Source organism: Erpetoichthys calabaricus, chromosome 17, assembly GCF_900747795.2.
Source record: "Erpetoichthys calabaricus chromosome 17, fErpCal1.3, whole genome shotgun sequence".
Lineage (NCBI taxonomy): Eukaryota > Metazoa > Chordata > Cladistia > Polypteriformes > Polypteridae > Erpetoichthys > Erpetoichthys calabaricus.
In genome coordinates this window covers 2,407,942-2,431,720 of record NC_041410.2, presented here as the reverse complement: position 1 = coordinate 2,431,720, position 23,779 = coordinate 2,407,942, and the positions used below count along the sequence as shown (strand labels likewise).

At 43.4% G+C, this 23,779-nt stretch overlaps 1 protein-coding gene across 1 annotated transcript; it reads left to right on the top strand.

The window, feature by feature from the left end:
- The first annotated feature begins 526 nt into the window (after positions 1 to 526).
- On the top strand, positions 527 to 22,682 carry LOC114668092 (D(2)-like dopamine receptor). The gene is made up of 7 exons (XM_028823717.2): positions 527 to 857; positions 11,011 to 11,120; positions 13,098 to 13,234; positions 14,692 to 14,891; positions 16,454 to 16,540; positions 20,325 to 20,664; positions 21,492 to 22,682. Exons 1-7 carry the CDS (start codon positions 534 to 536, stop codon positions 21,686 to 21,688), a joined length of 1,395 nt encoding a protein of 464 aa, XP_028679550.1. The 5' UTR covers positions 527 to 533; the 3' UTR covers positions 21,689 to 22,682.
- Positions 22,683 to 23,779: the final 1,097 nt, after the last annotated feature.

Here is a 23,779-nt window from a genome sequence, read left to right as displayed (position 1 = left end):
AAAGCCGCCCTGTTTCCCTGTCTGCTTATTCTTGTTTGGACTAAAGTCTGTTAAACTCCGAACCAACCATCATCATCCTATATGGGCAGCTGCCCCCAAACCTCTTTCTGTGCCCGTTTTAATCCTTTCACAGTGGGCACCAGCCAGCAGCGTCTTTCTTCTTGGATGCCCCAGGCCTCATCGCAGAGGACGGACTTGATTGCCTCTCGGTGTGAAGCGTCTCATGTTTATTTTAATTTCGCCTGCCCATCATTTATCTGATGCAATCCCTGCATGATAAATGAGCCTGATATTTCTCTTAAAAGTGATGATTTTCTTGAGACTTGTAGTGTAAGTCCCCAGTAGTAAGCATCTCAGCCCATGTCGGACCTAAAGAGAGCATCAGCGTCAAACCACAAACCCCCAGAGAATAAATAATTTGGTCATTTTTTTTTCTCCCTTTTCATTTTTTTCCCTTTTTATTGATCGCCTGGTCTCAAAGCATCTGCCTTCCTTTCAGCCTGTCCACTCTTTATTCTGCAGGTGGCAGAGAGATGGCGGAGCCCACAACAGGCTTAACTGCCCTGAACGAGAGCCATGAAGAGGCTGAGCCCCTGGGCAATGGCACGTCCTTCTGGGATGGAGACGGTTGGGATGCGGGCAACAGCACGACCCCTGAGCGCCGACACCCCTACAACTTTTATGCCATGTTGCTGACCCTGCTCATCTTTGTCATCGTCTTTGGGAATGTCCTGGTGTGCATGGCAGTGTCACGGGAGAAGGCCCTCCAGACCACGACCAACTACCTGATAGTCAGCCTTGCCGTGGCGGACCTGCTGGTGGCCACGCTGGTCATGCCGTGGGTCGTGTACCTCGAGGTGGGTGAGTGTGGATTTGTAAGAGATGATGCAGTGAAAAGGACAAGCAATACTGGCATCTTTTAATGTAATCATTTAAGTGACTGATGCCAGGATACCTGTTGCCTCACCATGCTGTGGTCAAACTTCACCTTATTCAGTTTGATATTTGAATGGCCACCCTGAATCCACATTGATTTCCTCCATTTTTCTGCCACAGTCTAAACACAGACTGGGAGGTTGGCTGTTGAGACTAACTTGGCATTGTCTACATAAGTGTGCTGTGCCCTGGCATTTCTGATAACAGGTTTATAGGGACCTTATTGACCCGTGTAGCCTGTCCAGTGAAATTCTTACTGGCATATGCTGATCAACATGTCACCCTCTCCAGCATCATGATTAGTGAGTAGTAGAGCTGCATGACCTTGAAACTTCTGTCTGCCGTACCGGAAGAAAAATCTCAGAACAAATTTGTCATAAATGACTACAACAGAAATTACAGGAAAAATATGAGTGATGCAGAAGGATGGATGGGGATAGGTGTCTGAGTGACAGCAGGCTGGGTGGGGCCAGATGTCTTAGTGGTAGCAGGCTGGCTGGAGCAATGTGTTTGAGTGGTAGCCAATTGGGAAGGGTTAAATATTTGAGTAGTAGCCAGCTGGGTGGGGCAAGGTGTTTGAGTGGCAGCTGACTGGGCAGGGCTAGATGTCTGAATAGTAGATGGTGGGTGGGGCTAAATGTGTGAGTGGCAGCCAACTGTTAGATAACAGCCAATGTCTCTTCCCTGCCTCAAGTATTTGTTAGAGTGCTTTTTTCTTTTCTTTTTTAAATAGTATTTCTTATGGAATGTCTTGTATAAATTGTTGCTTTGTGTTAAAAGCATTTCTTTATGCAGCTTGTGCACTCACAGTGGAACCTCAGGGGCGTCCCGAAGCCTTTATATTTGGCTTAGTAGTTTCAGTTCCTTGCCCCAACATTAGCTCTTACTCCTTTTGTTTGGCTCAGTTTGTATTTTAATTTTTGTCATTTTAAGTGCTTTGTCTCTTTTCGATCTTTGCCTTGTTTTTGGACTATCAGATTGCAGGGTGGATTTGTTTGCTTTGGTTTGTCTTTTAGAGTCATACTCTTTTTGAACACATTTTTGCTTTGTTTTTGTTCTGTTTTTAAATTTTCGTGTATTATACAGGTATCTTTACAAATGAAGGAGTTTTGTTTTTGTCATTGTGGGCCAGGGGTTTCTAATGGCTCCCCATTCTCCTGTTTGCAAATTTTATACGTTTGGCTTCTTCCAGCCAGTATTTTCCTATTTTAGTACTTCTGAGCAGTCAAAGGCCTGTACATGCAAGAAGCCTGCCATTTGAGTTTAGGGCTGCACTGCCTGGGGTACTGCTGGTCTGGCATTTTTTGAGACCTGCTTCCATTTTTGTACTTCACTGTGACAACAATCACATCACACATATGACCAAATGTGTGTGTGTGTGTGTTGGGGGGTCCATCTGGGCTTATAATGTGAGAATAGATGAAAAGTTATGAGTAGCACCATTTAACAGATACAAATCCATAGATTGAAACAAAAGCATCATAGACAGATGGACAGATATATAAGAGATGCCCTAAGAATTTGATAGGAAAGCTCAGACTATTGGGCTTCGGTTCTTTACTTTGTTACTGAATTTTAGACTTCCTGGTAGAAAGAACACAGATGGTCTGAATTGGGAATTACATCTCCAGCACAATAACTCTTAGGTGTGGAGCCCCTCGGGGGTGCGTTTTTAGTGCACTTCTGTTCACCTTGCTAACTCAAGGCTGTACTGTGATACATACAGTAGCTCCAAGAATGACGATGGATGTGGACCAGCTGATAGACTGGTGCAAGACCAACAGCCATCTCTCAATATTACTACAACTAAAGAGAACTTCAGGACGACCTGCTCTGCCCACTTTACAACAAGAGTTCCAAGGTAGAGAGAGTGAAAAGCACCAAATTCCTTGGTGTGCATCTTTCAGAGGACCTAACGTGATCTATCAATACCTCCACCTTGACCAAGAAAGTGCAGCAGCAACTCCATAACCTGCACCACCTAATCAGAAAAGGCCTTCCATGCCATATCCTCACCACATTGTATTGGAAAGAGCCCTGACCAGCTGCAACACTGTCTGCTCTGACAACTATCATGCCTGTAATCGCAGGTCCATACACTGTGGAGACCATCATCAGGACCGCTCAAAGCACTGCCTCTGAAAAGTGAACAGCATTATGGGGGGATTCCTCCCACATTCTCTATTCTCTGCTTCCCTCTGGCAGAAGGTATCGGATCTGTGGACCAATAATGCCAGACTGAAAATCAGTTTCTTCCACAGGCAGTCATTCTCCTCAACACAATGTCACCCCCCTGTTCCTCCGTGTGCCCCTGTATTATAGCCTCTTATCTAATTACTCTTCTGTTCTTCATTCTTTTGCATTCCTTGTCCACTGCACACCTTCTGTCATCAATGATTACTGTTTGTCAGTCTGATGTCCATTTGCACAGGTGTTGCTCCTTGTTTTACATTGCAGTTCTGTTTAATTGTCATATTTATTGCCTAAATATCACACTGTGGCCCTGGTATGTGAATAGATGGTATGACAATAATGAAGACGAAGAAGACATTGCATTTATATAGCGCTTTTCAAAACATTCAGAGTGGTTTACATAGAATGGGGGAGCCACTTCAATCACCACCAGCATCCACCTGGATGATGAGACAGCAGCCATTTTATGCCAGGAGGCTCACCACACATTAGCTACTAATATGTGAAAGGGTGAGAGAGATAGTTAGCCAGTAAGGGAGAGGGGATAATTAAGTGGGTCAAAATAACCAGGCTATGCGATGATGGGCAATGTAGGCAGAACATCAGAAAACACCCTACTCTTTATAAAAGATGCCCAGGGATCTTCTATGACCACAGGGAGTCAGGACCTCAATTTCTCATTTTATCCACCAGTTTGTGTCCCTGCCACTGCATTGGGGCATTGGGATCCACCCAGAGATGCAGGGTAAGCGCAACCCTGCTGGCCTCACCAACACCTCTTATGGCAAAGAACCCAAGCATCTCTCATCTAAGTACTGACTGGGCCCAAACGTGCTTAGCTTGAGGTGGAAGCCCACTTGACTTGAATTGACTTTATAAATTAGACAGACATTCTCAAAAGTAATTTGTGGCAATGGACAACAGTAACATTTTCTTTAGAATACACCACTGATTCTGACCCCCCCAGACGTTATGGCCGGCCTTTCTTTCCAAATGTTCAAGCCAGACTCACAAACAAAAAGAGAATTTTCCAAGCCTTGTCTTTTGGTCTTGCTGGGGGTCACTCCTCTGATGAGCCCACATCTCCACCGTGAGTGGGGCGTTTGAGCATTTTGAGAGTTAAAGCAGTGAGACGCTCCTTTGTGCATTTTTTAACATTCTGACATGTGAAACACTTCACGCCGAACTATTAAAATGTTTAAAGCCGTGTGAACGACAGCCAGTGAAAGGTATCACAAGCGCATGTCTCAATGTTCTCCCTGCCTGAGGACATCTCACAATCATTTTGAAAATGAAAAGGCCTCGTTTGTTTAATGAGCCCTAATTGTCAGTCTGAATACAGTCATGGCGTCTGTCATCTCGGAGTAACAAATGTGAGAGGAAGCTTCCTGTCTGGGATTGTAAAGGATCATTTTAAGTGCATTTTATTAAAAAAGAGACACACGCTTCTAGTTAACCCCTCACGCATAATCAAACATTCAGGAATAATTCATGGAAAAGATTCTCAAGGCGACATAAAAAAAAGGTGTAAAACAGTGAAGGGGTCTGAAGACTTTCTGAATCTACTCTATCTGAACTGGAAGCTCAGACACTGGGAACATGGGGCCGCAGAAGAGCCGACCTCTGTGCAGTCGAGCTGCCTTGGACTTTGCATTCTGTGGTGTTAGAAATATAACGCCTTTTACAGCCATATAACTATTTAACCTTTTAAAGTTCTCTATCATGTAGTGTAATTCATATCTCATTATCTATTATATAGTGCCTTGACACATATCTATCTATCTATCATATAGTGTCACTCATATCTATCTATTAATTATATCATGCCTTTCTGTTTACCTGTGTGGGAGGGCTCAGAAGTGGTGATGTCAAAGGTGGCCCCGCCTCCTTGGGCTCTGCCTAAAAGGAATATCATTTAAAGTACCTTCTAATAGTCGTAATGGAAAATACATAAAATATGACACATAATCACTAAACAACAATACAATACTTAAATGCATGTTGATACATAACACTCTGAAAGGAAAAATCAAAAATGCATAATAAATAGGAAAATCACACACTGTAACATAATAAGAAATACAAATTAAATGCATATTATATAACTTTCACTGTTAGGTTACGGATATCAATACAAGTTTTTTCAATGCACAGATGACAGTGACGTCCTGAACGTTAATTGAACTTCAAGGCAGCCTACACCACACAATAGGATCAAGGCCACAAGGCATCAGTAGAATAAATGACCTGAAATAATCACCTTGAAACTTGTCTCTCCGAGAAAATTCAGTGAAGACCCTGACAAATAAAATATGATGAAAAGCTCATTGATTAAATTGCGACACATGTACTTTTTTTCTAGTCTCTGAGTCAAGGAGAAGAAGCAAATGCAAGCAATTGTCTCATAACAGTGGTTTGAAAATGTTTTCATGTTATGTAATCCTGCCACCACAAAGCTCAAAAAGGGGAGCAGACCTCCCAAAATGTAAACGAGACCTGATTGGCCTCACCCTAGTCAGCCTAACCCCAACTCAAAAGGCAGGATTCAACCTACACAAGGCCAGAATTGGGACCGAGGCTGTTAAAAGTTTAAGAATAACCAGAAAGTCAAACAAAAGGGAAAAGAGGAAAACTCCAAAAAAAGTAAAGAATGGGCTTTATAATCGAATAATATAAATAGTAAGACAAAAACAATCTGGGCAAAAACAGACCAAAAAAGCGAGCAGGTCCAGTCCATAATTCGAGGTCATATCCAACTAAGCTTAGAAAATTAAAATCCAAATAAAAGTTAGAAAAATTCCTTCTAATTCCCTGATATTGTGAGTCCATTGTTATTTAATTTTTTCCTGCTCTTTGTGCATTTTTGTACAACTCGTTTGATACGAATCAATGTTTTAAACATCAGAGAGTTTGTGGGCAATATTATTTTCCTGATTTAAAGTCATTTCCTTTGCATTAGAATTTTGTACCATCTTGTTTTGATGATTTGCACCGCTGCACCATTTTGTTTGCATAGACGTAGCCATTTTGAGGTCCTGCTGCTACAAAGGAAATAGGGGTTGCTAGGGTCATGTTTCCGGGAAGTCGCATTGAGTGAAGTCATCAACGTCAAAAAGTCTTTTATTTATTTATTTTTTGTTTGATGTGATATTTTAATCCCTGGGGGGAAATTGTCTTTTTGCAAAGGCATGGGTGACACTATTCATAACACTATTTTCCGAAAGCTATTGCCATCAAAAAAAAAGAAAATTCTGTGGCTATCCACTAGATGGCAGCATTATAATGGGCAACTGAGACACAGCTGCAAAAATTGGCAGCAAGCTGACGGCGTCTGTAGTGGCTAAATACTGAGATACGAGTTTTCTCGTAAGTTGCACCTTGACAGGCTCAACGAGATACGAGTTAACTCATACCTTGTGTTCAAACAACAGGCTGGATACCCGTACACCTGTGCTGAAATTCAAGTCCTGAACCCAATTAAATAAATTAATTCTGTCAAGCTGCTACAGCATACATACACACCTACACTCAGTGACAACGGACACATTTAGGGCTCCCAGTCAATTCAATCTGGACATCTTTGGCGTGAATATCCAGGAGCAGAATATGCAAACCCTACGCAAGCAGTGGATTCAAACTGAGGATATTAGACCCCGGCCACTTTGTGAAAACTGAAATATGTTTTGTCCATTCTGATTATTATGCTGCTGTTATGCATGCAATAAGAGTGAGGAGGAAAAACTAAAACGCTGGATCCCTACAAATCAGCGTAGCGTCTCGTGGGGGTCTGTGCCCTTAATACGTCTGCTGCATTTGCATGTGTCTGATATTGTAACAATCATTGTGTACTTGTGGAGTCAGACAAACCCACAGGCTGCAGGGATCTTCTCAGCTTTTCTTGTCTTTTTTTCTGCAGCCTCCACAGATCATTATTCTTTAAATATAGCAACAGACTCACTCCCAATTTTCATCACTTTTTTAGTCAACTTAATGGAGAGTGGAATTTAACAAGCTTTTCCAATATCCCGTCATGAGCTACAAATTCCAAATGAGCTCTCTGAGGCCCGGAGATTACAGTTGACGTGAAGTATGACAAGCGAAAGCAAATAAACTTCAGAACAAAGACGAGGGCAGCCAGAGGAGAAAACACTTTTTACCTTTAACCCTCTGGATGCTCATATTGCCAGATAACTGCTGCCCAAAAAAACCACAATGATCAGCAGCTGGCCATAGGATGTGGGATGAAATAAGAGGGAGAAGAAGGAGAACCATCAGAGTGGAGTGCAGTCTAAAATGACGTCTTGAGGTGTAAAAGCATATCCACGTGTTTAGTCACTTTACAGAGTGATTTTCAAAATGGGCCCCATCATCAGGCACTATACAGAAAAACGTCACACAGAAAAGAACCAAAGGAACTTTGATTTATTATGACATTTAGAAGAATGACAGATGCCTCTGTCTTTATAACTTTATAACATTTGAAATAAATTTGGTTCCATTTCTTTTGTTTTTTTCCAGCTGGAGCACAGGCAGGTGAAATGACTTGCTCATGGCCACACAGTGGTGTCAGTAGTGGGATTTAAAGTCACAACCTCAGCGTTTGAAGTCCTAGGTTTTAACCATTACACCACACTGCTGGCCCAAATGATATTCTTAATGTGTTTGTTTTGAAAGATTAAACAATTCTTTGTATTTATCCAATTCATAATGGTGGATCCAAAGTCTATTCTTGCCATTTTAATCCAAGATCTCTTGAAGTGAACTGGAAGCCGGCATTCATACTATTGGGCTACGGCCAACCTCAAAAGTCTCCCACCCAGGAGCGGATCTACCATTAGGGTGTTCTTGGTGAGCTAAGTAACCAAGGGGACTATGGGGGTGGGGGGCGTTGCTGCCACCACTGAGGCGGCTTAGGAATCTTCTGAATCCCAGCAGAGCTCCTCCACTCAAAGGGCACAATTACAACATTAGAACAGTTATGATGAGAACAGATCATTGAGTCCAACAAGTTTGCCAATGTACTCACCTGATGGCTCCAGAGTAACATCAAGTAGAGATTTGAAGGTGAGGTCTGCATTCCTGCAGATACTCCAAGGGACCTGACATATTCTTTATGACACTGGACTTTATCTCTGAAGTCAGGAGAAAGTGGGTTATGGGTTCAAATAACATATTTTGAAAGGACAGGGTTCTTCAAAGGAGCGCACACACACACACACGATTCACCAATCTTTTTCTTTTCCTTTCTTCCTTCCATCCTCCAAACCTCACCAGATAAGCATTGTCCTCTTGTCCTAACTTTGACTCAGTGTTTCCTTTTATGCTGGACCCAGGAGTACCTCCATTATTAGGTAGAATCTCCTCAGCATACAGAAATCCATTTTTAACAGCTCCCCCTGGTGGCACCCACAGGACCCAGTAAGGGTGCCCAACAGGACCACATTTCCCAGGCTGAACTGCAGGTGTGCACATGAGAGATTCAGCCAAGAGGATGCCACCACCTGGCACATGGCGGGTGTATACAGCTTAGATATGCTGTCTCCCCTAGGAACGGCATCCATCCCAGTCTACACATCCGCCTATCAGTATCTTTTGTCAACCACATGGGTCCTTTGACCAGGTAAGGAATTTATTTAATTTATTTATACTTGCGTATCATTTTGTTATTTATTCATTGTTACATTTCACAATGCATGTATTTATTCATTGCGTTATTCAAACGTGTGGAAGCCTTCATTAATTTTCACTCGCCGTCTTTGGTGTACGTCGCCTGTGTGATTTGCTCATTTAGTTTATGCAGCTGATGCACTTCCCTTTGCCATTTGAACTTTGTGTTTATTATTCATCTTCATTCTCGTGTTTAATGTTTATTTATGCTTGTTGCCTATTTAAACCGCCATTGCCTCCCTGACCCCTACATGCTTTTGGCTTTTACTCCCATATGGATGTGTATGCCATCTCATCTCGCAGTCCAAGAAGCAAAAAAGTGACCGGGAAGTAAAAAAACAAATAGCAAAGTGAGCGATTGGAGTCTTTCGGCATGTTTCTCTACAGCGTGTTGAGCAGAACATGAATTATGCATCTCATATTCATTGAGCGACGTTGTTCAGTGCAGAGATGTCAGAGCTCTCCAATTCAAATGGTCTAATTGCGCCATCCAGAAAGACAAAGCATTAATAATGAATGGCAGATGAGCAATGTTTTCCGGCGTAAAATTAGATGAAATTCATTATGTAGTGTAGCAGGCGAGGGAGATATTAGGTGAGAGGTGACAATCTGAAGGAAAGAAGGAAGTCTGCCTGCCATTACGGAACGCCATTGTTCGTTGGCGGCCTACAATGAATAAATTACTACGCTGACAAAAAAAAGAAAAAGTAAATCACATAGCGTTGCCAGATTATTTCTACAGGACTTCCATCAAAACCTGGGATTATTAGAATGTACTTAATCACTCCACACAAAATGCTATTTCTCTAACGTCTTTTATTTAACATCAACTGTTAACTGGAGGTCTTTGTCATTGCCTTAGCAGGCATAGCCTCATGTCAGCTTTGGGGAGCAGAGGTGAAGGTTCAGTAAATTAAAGTGGAAATTCACCCATCCAGTCATATGTCCGTCCACCTTCATGACCCGCTTATCCGGGGCAGCTGGGATATACCCCAGCAATCATCGGGAAACGAGGAAATCATAAGACTAAAATAAAGTCCAAGCGTTTCTGATATTTCAGATGACATCAAAAATGGTACAGTAGTCATGTGAGAGAGGAGACCCCCAGAACTTGGTGTACCAGAAAGAAGACCTTCATCGTCTGCTGTGGCAAGTTACTCACTAGAATAGCCGAGCAGCACAACATGAAAACTCACTGCGGTAAAGGCACCGCTATAATAAGCTGCTGAGAAATAAGAGCACAGCCTGCCATCGAGTGATGAGTGAAGTACACAAGAGTCAAGACACCGACAGTTTCACGAAACTGGCACTGGAATCCATTCTGCAGCTGAAGGCCAACCAGCCACCACACTAACGAGTTGGCCTGACCGCCTGGGGCTCTTCATAGATTTGGTAGGGTAAATGGTGTAATGTGGGCTTCGATAGAGTTTATTTCAAGAAAAAATACGGAAAATGTATATTTCTTTTACAAAAAAATGTAGAATATAGGGGAATTGAATATATGGGTGTTTGTGTATTTGTGTCCTGTTATGTGATTGAATAAATATTGTTTAACAAATAAATTGTCAATTATGTGTTGCCTTTCACATCTACCCTAAAACATTTTAATACCAATCTATTATACAATGCCTTTAAGATACAATAGATTTATCTAGTAATATACAGTAGTGCCTTTCACATTCACCTTTGTCTTATATAGTGTCTTACAATATCCACCTTTCAACTGTATAGTGCCTTTCACATCTATCTATCTATCTATCTATCTATCTATCTATCTATCTATCTATCTATCTATCTATCTATCTATCTATCTATCTATCTATCTATCTATCTATCTATGCCTTCTATATCCCTTCCTATAGTGCCTTTCACATCATCTTTCTTTTATATACCAGCTTTTCATTTCCATTTGTCTGTCTCAGACAGACACTTTATTTGGGACCCCACAGCTTGTCTTTTTTGAGATTTTGTTATCATGCAGTAGAAAGTTTGTCCCAGTATAGCAGAAGGTGCCAACAGTGGTCTGGTGCCCAGTCCAGGGTTAGTTCCTTCTTTACGCCCAAGGCTGCTGGAATCGTCTTTAGCTCCTGTGCCTCTGAATTGAATTAAGCAAGGGTTAAAAATGGAGGGATGGATGGTTGGGCTGCTATTCATGTCAAAGATCCTACTTTCAATGCATTCACTTTGTCAAGTGTTCCCTTTTGTCACCTACAGGTGGTGGGAGAGTGGCGCTTCAGTCTCATCCACTGTGATATCTTTGTCACACTCGATGTCATGATGTGCACAGCCAGCATCCTCAATCTGTGTGCAATCAGCATTGACAGGTAAGTGTGAGCGCCGTTCGGCCTGATGGTGGAATGACGTGGGGCTAAGACAGTTGTCAGGCTCTGTCCTTGTGCTTCAGTGCTGATCTGAGGACTCACCGCCAGCCTGAATCTCAGGGGATGGCTCTTTGAATTCTTCATTCCTTCACACATTTCATGTTAGCCCAGGGTGGCAGGCACACACAAAGTAGACCAGATGAATCTTTTCAGACATCATGTGAATTGAAGGAGATGCCAGAGGTTACGTTAGTTTGAGAGATCTGCTCGTCTCTATTCCATGGCTTTAGTCGTCTGAATGTGATAATCCAAGACTGTGATCCTAAGCCATGGAGGTGACTGCGGAGGTCTAATTAAAAGAAGACACGCTTGTGTGCTTCATGTATTTGACATTTAAAAGCTGTGAAAAGTGTTCAGTGTACTGAAGCCAACATAAAACGTGACACGGGATGACGGGCAGAGCAGAACATCTCAGAGTAATCAGAAATGCTGTGTGCATACGACTCATTTAGAGTACCACAGGGAAAACAGCACAGTTTATCACAGCAAATGAATACGATATTTTAAAAAGTGATGCCAATGAATACTTTCTTGAAGTGTGATGAACTGATTGATGTCTTATCCTAGGATGGCTTCCTGTCTCCTGGGATTCTGAAATTGACAGAGCAGGTTCGAGGATGTCACGTTTGATTTGGTGCGACAGAGATGAGTGCCACCACTTCATGAATTCAGGGTCCTCCTCCTTGAGTCCTGAGCCTGGTGACTGCCTGCGTTGAGTTTACGCATTGTCCCTTTGCCCTTGTGTGTGGGTGTGTGTGTGTTAGGGCAGGAGGACATTATATGGTTTTAGCCCAACTTGTGTGTTTTCAAATCAGCACATCAACACTCTTGGCCTCAAGGCATGAGATGCATTCTGATACCATCTGAGTGGCTTATGGGCTCCTCCTGTTTTCTCGTTGTGTCAAAAGAACAAAAAAAAAATATCAGGCATGGTCAGCTTGAGTTTCCTCAGATGTGAGAGGCCTTGTGAGCTGATTCTACTCTTCAAGATGGATGAGAGTCGTCTTTGAACCAGAGATATCCAACTTACTGCAGTTCTAAGTTCTATGCTAGGACTATTAGAAGTAGAACTGGAGCACATGATAGCGCTGCTCTGTACTGAGGGGTTGATCTGCCATTGGAGTGCCACTCCTCTCTCTCTCTCTCTCCCTCGCTGGGCATCGCTTGTCTGCTTTGCCATCCCTCTCTCTCTCTCTCTAACTGACTTAATCAGCTGCTTCTGCTTTCTTATTCCGTTTCACGTCGTTTTGTTTTCTACTTACTCGTTGCTCCCTCTCCTTCCTATTCCAATAGGAATGACCCATGGAGCCTCAATGAGTGATGGCTGTACCAACTGGTCTTCTGCCCATGAATGCCTAATCAGTCCATTCCCCCATTAAGTGCTCTGCGACTGCTCATCACTTCTACATGCACCCACATTCATAATGTCTGCTTTTAAAACTTTGTGCTCTCATCCTACCACAGAGCCACCCAACTGATGTCAGTCAGCATGGAGGGGAAGTCTGTCATTCACATCCTGTACAGCAGGGCGATTATCTGTGAAAATGTACCTGGAGTCAGGACCGCCTTAATTTTTGGGCACTGGATGGGGTCTCCAGGAAATTAGGGGCCCACAATGTTTCTGAGGCCTATGTATGTTTCTGGTTTGCTATCGAAACAGGGGCTCCTGTGCACTACTTTTCCCGGGGGTGTATGATGCTGTTAAGACAGCCCTGCCTGGAGTGTGTCCTAGTAAGGCACTTTATAGTTAACCGTTCACTAATCGGCATCAGAGATTAACTGAAGAAGTCAAACTGTGCAGCATTCAATGACACACCAGACATGAAGGGTGTGAAGTTTCTGCTCACTGCAAAGAAATTAGAAACTCACTGGCATGCCAGTGAACTCGGGTGCTGATTGTTTTCTTTTTTTTTTTGTCAGGTACACAGCCGTCGCCATGCCGATGCTTTACAACACACGGTACAGCTCCAGGCGCAGAGTCACTCTGATGATCGCCGTCGTCTGGGTCCTGTCGTTTGCCATCTCCTGCCCCCTGCTGTTTGGACTCAATAACACAGGTGAGGAACTTCTCTCTCGTATCTTCAATTTATGGATTTCTGGGGTTCTTATTGTCTTCTGTGCAGAGTTCAGGCAGTTTCTTACTTTTAAGGCTCCTGATTACGACATTTATGTGTGGAAATTCCAATCGGCTAAAAAGTTATCTAACTTATTGGATCATTTTGTATTTCCCATCATTGCCACTAGGCTTGGATCCTGGCGTCAGGGTTTATTCTCATGTTGTTAGGGGCCTGTCCATGGAGGTTGTGACCTTTTTATAACAATGTGATGGGATAAAAGGTCATCTTGGAATTTCCTTCCTTATCAGAGTTGCACTTTCTAAACGTTTTCGGTATTTTGTGCCTACAGATATAACTGTCGTCAAGCCAAAATATTAACCTATCATTGAGTACTGCTAGTCAACAAATTATCTAACAAGAGGTTCTACTGTGAATAAAACCCCCTGTCTTGGACAAAAGACCCCACAGAAAGGGTACAGGACCGAATGAAAATGACGATGAAAGCACTCAGATCATGAGGGATGTATGGTAGACCACACAGATCTGAAGGTTGTGACGCGCTCCTCTACCTGACCAAATGCAACAACATTGAAATGTCTACTCAGTTTCTGTGCTCTCTTACATATTAACGTGTTTATGTCTTTCGTAGTTTTTTTTTTTAATTATTACGGAAGTTGTATGTGTTTTCTGTGATGTTTGTAGATATGCACTGTTCTTTCAAATGTCCTGATATTTCTTGTCCTTTGTGGGTGGAGCCCCAGGAGGTGGGACCACCCTGACATCATCACTCCTGAGCCCACCCTCTGATGTTTTAACCAGCTCAGGATTTGAACATTGAGTTTGTGAAGGACTTTTTTAATATTGAACTTATTTGGTGGATTTTCTGTTTTTTTTTTCTTTTTCTTTTGTTTTTTTGCTTATGTTCTTATTTTTCTCCTCTGGATTGTGGATTTGCTTAGTGTAGAATTATCTTTGCCTCTATTTGTTCTTTTGGGCTTTACCTTGTATTTTGTTTTTTTGTTGTTAATAGAGTAAATCCTTAATTAATAAAGATTCTCAGTTTGCCAGGGGTTTATGGTCATCCCTCCTCTTAAGGCGCTTTTGTTATATTTTTAGGACATTTGTAACTATTTTGTCAGCTCACCTTGTTTGGGGTCTGCAGTTTTCAGGTTAGCTGGATTTAGGGAAAGTCTCCTTGGGCAGGCTGGTAAGGTTATGGCCCTGCCTTTATGGTCCTTTTATGCCTAAAATGAACAGTTCATCTCCAAGCATAGGCCTACCAAGCTTTTGAATTCCATTCAATTGTGCAACAAGGGCCGGAAATGCACGAAAATCCACGGTGGGAGTATAAATTCTGACAAATCTCCACAAAATTCTGACAGATGTTGCTCTCTTGTGTCATGCATGTCCTACATGTGAAAACACATAACTGACTCTGCTTCTTTTAATTTTGCCAGCCACAAGAGACGTAGCGAAATGCAGCATCGCCAACCCAGCTTTTGTGGTCTACTCCTCCATCGTCTCCTTCTATGTTCCTTTCATCATCACACTGCTTGTCTACGTGCAGATCTACGTGGTGCTTCGTCGGCGACGGAAGAGGGTGGCTACGCGGCGTTGTAGCTCTGGAATGGACCCTGAGCCACACCCTCCCATAAAGGTAATGGGCGACATGCCCTCCACTGTCTGCCTCCTGACACCGGGAAAAGGCCTGTTATGCTAAAGCTAGGGTTTAACCCATTTTGCCTTTTTTTTTTAATTTTCATTTAGGATTTTAGATTTGAGTAATTATTATTGACTATGTTTATTCCAGTTATTATTATTTCCAGTTTATTATTTTCCAGTGTATATTATATTGGTAATTATTTTTTGAGTTAAGTTTATTGTGTGCCTTGTTGACCCTTTGATGATCTGGTGCCCAGTCTGAGTGTTGTTCCTGCCTTGCTCCCGTCCTTGCTGGGATAGGCTGGTTTGCTCTGGATAAGCGAGTTAGGAGAATTAATGGATAGATGGCTGGCACCTCAAGGGACAAGGCCTCCGGACGTCACAGCTGAGGGACCCTCCTTGGCTTACATATTCAAGGCTTAGAGTTATTGTAACCTTGTGGGACCAGTGAATTGTTGGTGTCCTCTCTTGTTTTTGGCCAACTATGAATTATGGCCAGACTCACAATCCACATTTGAACATTTTTTGACTTGAAGAAGCCATTCAGCCAGTGTTTCTTTTGATATTCTGGTTTCGAACTTTGGCTTGGCTTTTTTTTTAAATGGAATTTTGGATTATGGATTGATTTTGTTTGCTTTTTTGGTCCTTTATTGTTTTTGTGACTGTCTATAAACAAAGCCTGTAAATATTACAAAACTGTTTGGATTCAATGGCTCAACTTTGCCCCTTTTGTGATATATTTTTTTTTTTTAGTTTTTCAGCGCTTTTGGGTCTTTTTTTAACTTTTTTCTTAGTCTCTGTAGGCAGAAGCTTACTTGAGTTTGGAGGATGGCTGATTTTGATTCCTAGCCTTTATTTGAAGCGGCTCATCTTGATTTAGAGCCTGCAGGAACTGTTAGCCTTGTGCAGGGGACACCACCAAGGGATGACCAGGAGAGGAAACGCAAACAGGCAGAAAGTTGAAACTAAAGATCAGTCGTATTGAACATCAAACTCCTGAAAACTCACAGAAGGAGAAATCAAAGCAAAAGTGAGAACTGGGAACTCTTGACTGCTATGTTGGCACACAGACAAACGTTAAGAGAGAACCAGGAGGAAGACATTAAGAGAGAAAAGGGCCAAAAGCATCCATCTGTTGAGCCACAGCAGCACATGTCACCGCAGGTCTACATCAGCGGATTGTAGACAGACGTTTACAGCCGGGCACTATTCATTCATTTTAATTCAATTAATTGAGAAATTTTGTATTTGCTATCATTCTATTGTGTTTTCAGATGTAATCTAACCTAAAATATAAAGAGCAAATGATGAATATGATGACCATAACCATAACGCAATACATGTTGCTACCCACTAAAATATTAAGCGGTGCACAATTGTCGAAAACTCCTGACCTGCTGCCCGAGACCTGTGGAGACGTGTGGTGCTGCGGCCGTGCAAATGGACAATCTTGGGCTCCATTCTGCTGAAATACAGCCAGTCAAATCAGAACCTTTTAGAAACATTATTGCATTGTCTCTTACACATACGTTAACAATTGATACGTCTGTTTTTCAGAACAAATGCACACATCCCGAAGACGTGAAGCTGTGCACTTTAATTGTAAAATCCAGCAATAACCTGCAGTCCAACAGGAAGAAAGTGGTGAGTGTTCTGACAAGGGAGAGCGAAATACAGAGAAAGGAGGATGGGATCGGGAGATGAAGCAGAATCGTAAATCTGAAAACTAGCAAGGGCTCAAACAACATTTAAACTTAACAAGTCAAACATTACCTCCAAAAAACTAAATCCTTGTCGAAAAAACTAAGCACAGAGTCTCTAGCCAACCACTAAACCACTAATGGACATGTTGAAAGTTAATCCACAATTATGGACAAAGTGCCACAGGCAACACTGACCTTTATACTGCCATGGCAACTTGCAGTGGTCACGTCACTTCACACCATGCCACTGTGTCATAACAATGGCTTTAAAGGGACACATCTTTTCAAAGCAACCCACTTCAGCGATATTCTAAACAAGTGACACGGCCTGTGATGACAGTTCGTTTTCTTAAAGACTCCCTTTAATATGTGTTTCCTATAAGGATTGCATCTGTATATAATTTAGATAAACAGCATTTACAACAGATATTAAAATGTATCTGCAGTGTCCACCTGAGATTATCTGTACAACATGGTGCACCGCAGCTACTACCCTGTAGTTAGAATGGAAAACGGAGGCTCATAATGACCCAGCATTTCTGCTGACTGCTGGGATTTGATGTCCTCTCAGTAGCCCTGCCACGGGATCATCCCAATGATGGGCTTGTTTATTGAACAAATAAATACAGCAGCTGTGCAAGGCTACTTATGAAAATCTCCATCCTCTTTCTGAAACCCACTTTATTTAAACAGACTGGACTGCTGCTACTCAGCTCTCTAGCCCCACCCATTCTGCTCCACGATGCTTATCTAACTCCACCCACTGTGAAACTCTATCCAGCTGCCATGTCTTCAAGTTATCAATGGTAAGTAAGTTCATATAACATAATAAGATAAAATAATGAGTTCAAATACTGCGGTGGGTTGGCACCCTGCCCAGGATTGGTTCCCTGCCTTGTGCCCTGTGTTGGCTGGGATTGGCTCCAGCAGACCCCCGTGACCCTGTGTTCGGATTCAGCGGGTTGGAAAATGGATGGATGGATAATTATATATAATAAATTACATATTTAACATTCTGATAATGCATATAGTATGACATTGCCATGTTTAAAAGCACAAAGCATGACAGCACAGTTAAAATACATAATTCATTAGAAAACCTAAGTGCACAAGAATTGTGTAACTTGATCACAGGAAATGATTCAGTATGAGAATCCAAAGAATAAAAATCACGTATCTCGCTCTCAGGAAACGATTCAGTTTGAGAAACACATAAATGAGAATTGTGTGACTCATTCTCAGGTAATGATTTAGTTGGTGAATTGAACGAAAGAGAACTGTGTGATTCGTTCTCGGGTAATGATTCGGTTTGAAAATCAAATGAAAGAATTGTGTGACTCGTATTTGGGTAATGATTCAGTTTAAGAATGTAAATAAACTTAGCACTGTGTGACTTGTGCACAGGCAATGATTCTGTTTGTATTTGAAAGAACTACTGAGCGACACATCCTGTGCAGTCAGTGAACCATAAAAGAGTGAGTGTTTAAGTAAAGTCAACTGCAAATAATAAACAACAAAGTAAGAAATTAGAATAATAGTTTTATAAGGTTTCATATTTTTGACTAATTTGTTAAATGTACAAAGGGACATAAACAAATTTGTTTATATACTGTATTCTGTGGTCCATCAGACTAGCACCGCCAGCTGAACCCGACCCAGACACGTGTGGGACATAAGTTCAATGCACACTAGGTTTATTTTCTCTTTTTCCCTTGCGGGAAACACCTTCCCTGTTCCCCACAAGTATGACACAATCCAAGCACAGCACAGATAATTACTCCCTTCTTTTACTCTTTTCCTTCTGTCCATCTTCAGTCCTCAGGTCAAGCTTCATCGCTCCTCCTCCCGACTCTGGCTCCCTGAGTAGTGGCTGCTGGCTCCTTTTATAATGCACCCGGATGTGCTCTAGGTGCTTGATTACTCGCTTCCAGCAGCACTTCCGGGTGTGGCGGAAGAACTGCCCATAAGGGCTCAACAGCTCCTGCTGCAGCTCCCCCTGGCAGTGCCTGCGGATCCCCACAGGGCTGCCCCACACTCCAACTCCCATGCAGCCCTGTGGGAGTCTGAGGCACTGCTGCAACCCAGGGGGGTTGCCATCTAGCGTCCTGGGGGAGGTAACACTCTGGCCACACTTGCTCCTTCAGTCTTCTCAGTGTGGAGGCGTCCCAGTTGGGCAAGAGCTCCAGCCACATGCTACAATTTCCTTTAAAACAATTCCAGTAACAAATTGCACAAAGCTAACAGTTAGTACATCCATCCATCCATCCATTATCCAACCCACTATATCCTAACCACAGGGTCACGGGGGACCGCTGGAGCCAATCCCAGCCAACACAGGGTGCAAGACAGGAAACAAACCCTGGGCAGGGTGCCAGCCCACCGTAGGGCACACAACCCCCCTAACCCCCACCTCCCCCCACACACACACCCACTAGGGACAATTTAGAATCGCCAATGCACCAAACCTGCATGTCTCTGGACTGTGGGAGGAAATCGGAGTACCTGGAGGAAACCCACGCAGACATGGGGAGAACATGCAAACTCCACGCAGGGAGGACCCGGGAAGCGAACAGTTAGTACATTCTAGTGTAAATGTGTTGTTTCTGTATCGTACTTGTTTGATGAATGACAGGGTGATCAATGACAGAAGTCTTCCTTGTCATTAGTGCTTCAGTCCACACTTGAAAGAACCTGAAGTGAAGTGAAGGAGAATCAGGAGTCAGACGGATGGCACTGGCACCTGTGCTTTAAACATCCACCTGTGAATCGAGAGACACTGATGACGACCTGCATGCACTACAGCACTCCCGTCGAGCTCTGCTGAATCGATTTGTTGTTGCTCACGAATCGATCTGTATGACTCACTGAAAAGAGTCGTCCAAAAAAGAACTAATCCCTTCTCAATTCGCCCATCAACATTTCCAGTCCTGTCCTTAAAGCGCTCTGCGCTTTTTTTCAAATATTTTCTTGCAAATTCAGTAACGAGCGGTCAGTAGTTTCTGGCGTCATGTTACACAATGCGACAAATCAGTTTCTCACTGTTTTGTTTAGCTTAAAAATGCCCCAAATATTTGTTTCTGTTGTAAAAACTGAATTTACATGTTTTTGTCTGGCTCTGTCCAGATACAATGAGGAGGGCTAACCACCACGTCCTCTATACCAGTGGGTAGCTTGATGTCACTTTTTAAAGTTCCACTGCTGTTAGGGTTGGTCACCATTCTGCACTTTACTGACTGCTGCCTCTGACATACGGGATTCATTTGTCTTTTCTGCTAAGTCAATTGTTGCTGTGGATAGAAAACGCATTTTCATTTCCACTCATGTTAAATACAGTTGCTGTCCTTTTCTGATGGGCTCCAAATGTTTTAATGCGGTCAAGTGCCATTCGATGGTGACGCACGTTAATGCAGATGTATATGAACGTACTTAGATTTCTGCTCTTTGATTGTCAGACATTGAGAAATAAGGATGAGGAAGGGACTGGGTGGACAAGAAAAGGCCATTTCCAGAAACCTGATGAGACAGTCGCAGGACAATCGAGGGGAAAGAGAGTCCACTCCAGGCCGAGATGTGAGGTCACTGGCATGAGAGCAAAAGGAAAAAAAAAATACAAAACTTTGTGTGTTAAACACACAGCCATTAATTTACACTCATAACACTTCAGACATGATACGTGCCAGCATCGTCTTTACGGTTTGTTGGTTCTCTGCTTGCTTTCTTCACAGACTTTGGTTAAAGAAGCTGTAGTGCACCCTGCTGACTCGGACCGAATTCGATTTCTGACCCAGCCGGAGAGGAGCCGGCCCAAAATCACTCCGATAGGAATACAGTCTCTTTCTCCGTCACCCTCCCGGCCTCTTCCCAGTGGAGCCATCTTGCCTTCCACAATCGAAGCACCAGCTGTACCCCAGCTTCTCAATGGGCAGCATAGACTGAAAAGGGCTTTTGAGCTGCCACGTGCAACGGCGACTGGGGATGAAAAGTCGGCCCTCAAATCAGTGGCGAAGGGCAAGCTGTCCCAGCAGAAAGAGAAGAAAGCCACACAAATGCTGGCTATCGTCCTGGGTGAGCTACTCTTCTGTGGGTCCACATGGGTGTCTTCGTCTTGGCAGTGGGCAGCTGATGGGCAGATAGGTGCTTATCTTAACTAGATGGTGATAATCACCATTCATACTAATCATGTTAAGTGAGTCCCCCGTGCCCCCACACTCACACAGACCTCTGACTGGGTGGCTCTGGCCCTCCTCTTCCACGATTCTCTGGGTGTCACACCACCCTGTGTGCCCTTGGCCATGTGTCCTGGTGTCTGCCAGGCCAGATGTTAAGCCCTGGCACTTTATCTCTTCCATTTCTTCTTTGCCCATCTGTTCTCCTCTTCATTCATATTCAGGTCTCAAACTGAGAACATTTACTTTGAGGCAGAGGGTCTATAAACACAGACCACTGGCCATTGTTCATTCTGTCAAATCGCTTTCTCTATATGAGGCTGGGGCCTTGGTGGACACCGACATTTGGTGCCGCTGTTTGTACTGACAGCCACTGGATCTTCTCTCAGCCTTGAAGTGACGATCACACCGTTGTGCTTTGAATTTAGAAATGTGGAGATACTGTAACCCTAAAATTTGCCAAGGCACAGGTGCCACCCATTCTGTCAAGGCTGCCTGGCATTCCTAAGCCCCCTGAAGCAGCCTGTTGGAGAGGAGGGGGTCTCTAGGCATCACCAGTTGTTTAGATGTTATATTTTAAAAGTTATATTTTAAAAGTCACCGTGCTGTCGGACTGTTGGGTGTGATGTTTTCACCACAAGTGCTTTTTTCCCACCATGAGTGTGGTTTGATGCCCCCATCTCCTTACATGATTGTGTAATGTGACCTTCTCCGCTTTGTCCTCAGGTGTTTTCATCATCTGCTGGTTCCCTTTCTTCATCACGCACATCCTACGAGTGAACTGCCTGCAGTGCTACATCTCTCCTGAGCTCTACAGCATTGTCACTTGGCTCGGTTATGTCAACAGCGCTGTCAATCCCATCATCTACACCACCTTCAACGTGGAGTTCCGCAAAGCGTTCATGAAGATCCTCCACTGCTGAAACATGAAGCCAAATCCCACACACATCGGTCTAACTGAACGCCTTGCACTTCTGAGCCACTCAACCCTTATGGACCTTTACTGGACCACCTAAAAAGCCTTCAGGGTTTCTTCTCTGCCTTAGGCCCCACACTTTCTGGTTACTCATCCTTGAAGTTTTTTTTTTGAACGTTGAGAGTGAAGACCTCAGTGTGTTGGATGACAGCAGGACTGCAAAAAAAGGGCTGACAGAGAAACCAAAAAACGAGGTGCTGAGATTAGGAGTAACACGTCACCTTCACGTTTGCCATCCTATTCCTTCTAAAATGTTGAATTCTGATTTAAGAGAAAGACCACAAGAATGAAGTCACCATGTCTCATTCGTTCAGGGTGATGGATTCCACATGTCTTTGGACTCCTGACTCACTGGTTTGTGTTTCAGCTGCGAGGCTTTAGAAGTTCCAGTTAGAGATAAAGATGGAGTCTGGATGAAGGGCCACTGCAGCCAAGCAAAACGAGCCCAAGAGGAGTCAAACATCTCCGATCAAGAAGAATGCTGGCCTGCTGCTATGGCCATTACTGTGGAATACGTCAGCCATTCATCTGTTATCTGGTCACAGTGGGATGGAGCCTCTGCTGTTAGCACGGGGTACGTGACAAGTGTCAGCCTGTATGGGGTGCCAGTCCATCACGGGCCACACACATCCCCACTGGGCCAACTGAGGGTCCACAATTCACCTGACAGGAAAACTACAAAAAAAACCCAGCAGTGACCATGTCAAGACTTGACCCTGGGCATATCTGGAAGAGTAAAGAAAAACTACTAACCGCTGTGCCACCAAGCTGCCCTTCTTGTCCTACAGAAAAACCTTTGAGAATCACTGACCAGACTGAAACTGACAGGCCTTGTCACCTTCAGACAAACATCAAGGTGGGACAGTCACCTCTTAATTAACACCCATCTTAACATCTGCACAGTCTATCCCTGATGGCACACCAGTCATATGAAGGGCAGATCACCACACACACAGCGGCTGACACCTAACAGTTAGTCTATCCATTCAGTTCTCCATCTTGCCTAGACATCCACCCATCCACTTCCATACCTGCATATTTAGTCAATCTCAGACAGGCCTCCTCTCTCAGTATGAAGTGCTCACCAAGACGACTGACCACTTGCACACTTATCTTTATCATCCATCGCTGCATTTTGTGTCTGTTCCAGAGAGGACACTGGTACCACTGTAGAACGGACAAATACGGGGTGAGTCAAAATTATGTTAACCCGAATGGATTCTTTTTATCTCGACCACACCTTTCCAGGTTAATGGACAGCTCATGGTGGACCATTGCCATGGCCTCCACACTCCCCTGATTTGACACCCTGTGATTTCTGGTGATGGGGTATGGTGAAGGAGCGTGGGGATAGCAGGAAAGTTTGTGATATCAGTGACCTGAAGGACAGAATACGGACTGTGGTGTCATCTATTCCCAGTGAAATGTGCGTCCAGGCTATAAATGGTACCATTGCTCGTTGGTTTTTGTGTGTTGAACATGATGAAGAACAGGTCGAGACATTCCTGTAAATCACATAAGAAGTATGTTTTGTGAATAAATTGTTTCGGCCATTCAAATGTTAACATAATTTTGACTTGCCCTGTAAATAACTGGCATTTCACACAAAGATACATTTACCTTCCCCCCATTCATCCATTTTCAGATCTTCATATTCAGTTCAAAGTCTGTCCCAGATTGCCAGGCAGGTTTCCAGCCCGGTGGAGGGTGGGCATGTATCCAGCGGGGGGCGCTAGCTCCCTTGTTGGAATAAGTTCTTTTGTAATTGTTACATAAACCGAAACTATATAGATATAATATAAAAAGGTGATACCCCTCCCTTAGTGATACGGCGGTAAGAAATCACATAGGAGAAAAAACGTAGCTTTCTTTAAAGACGGATTATGCGGCATAACAGACGAAGGAAGCCATGACAAGAGCTTCAGGAGTGATTGCTCGATGTGTAGAGTCTGCCGTTTTCGTCGCTGCATTGGCAGGAATTTCTGGATCAGATGACGTTATCTCCCATCCGTCCGTAGGCTTCAAAGGTGTGCCGGGC

Bases quoted from the DNA above. Each gene is read 5' to 3' on its own strand.
- LOC114668092 (XM_028823717.2), top strand. From the start codon at position 534: ATGGCGGAGCCCACAACAGGCTTAACTGCCCTGAACGAGAGCCATGAA. The intron at 858-11,010 runs GTGGGTGAGTGT...TGTCACCTACAG, and splicing joins CGTGGGTCGTGTACCTCGAG to GTGGTGGGAGAGTGGCGCTT. The intron at 11,121-13,097 runs GTAAGTGTGAGC...TTTTTTTGTCAG, and splicing joins TGTGCAATCAGCATTGACAG to GTACACAGCCGTCGCCATGC.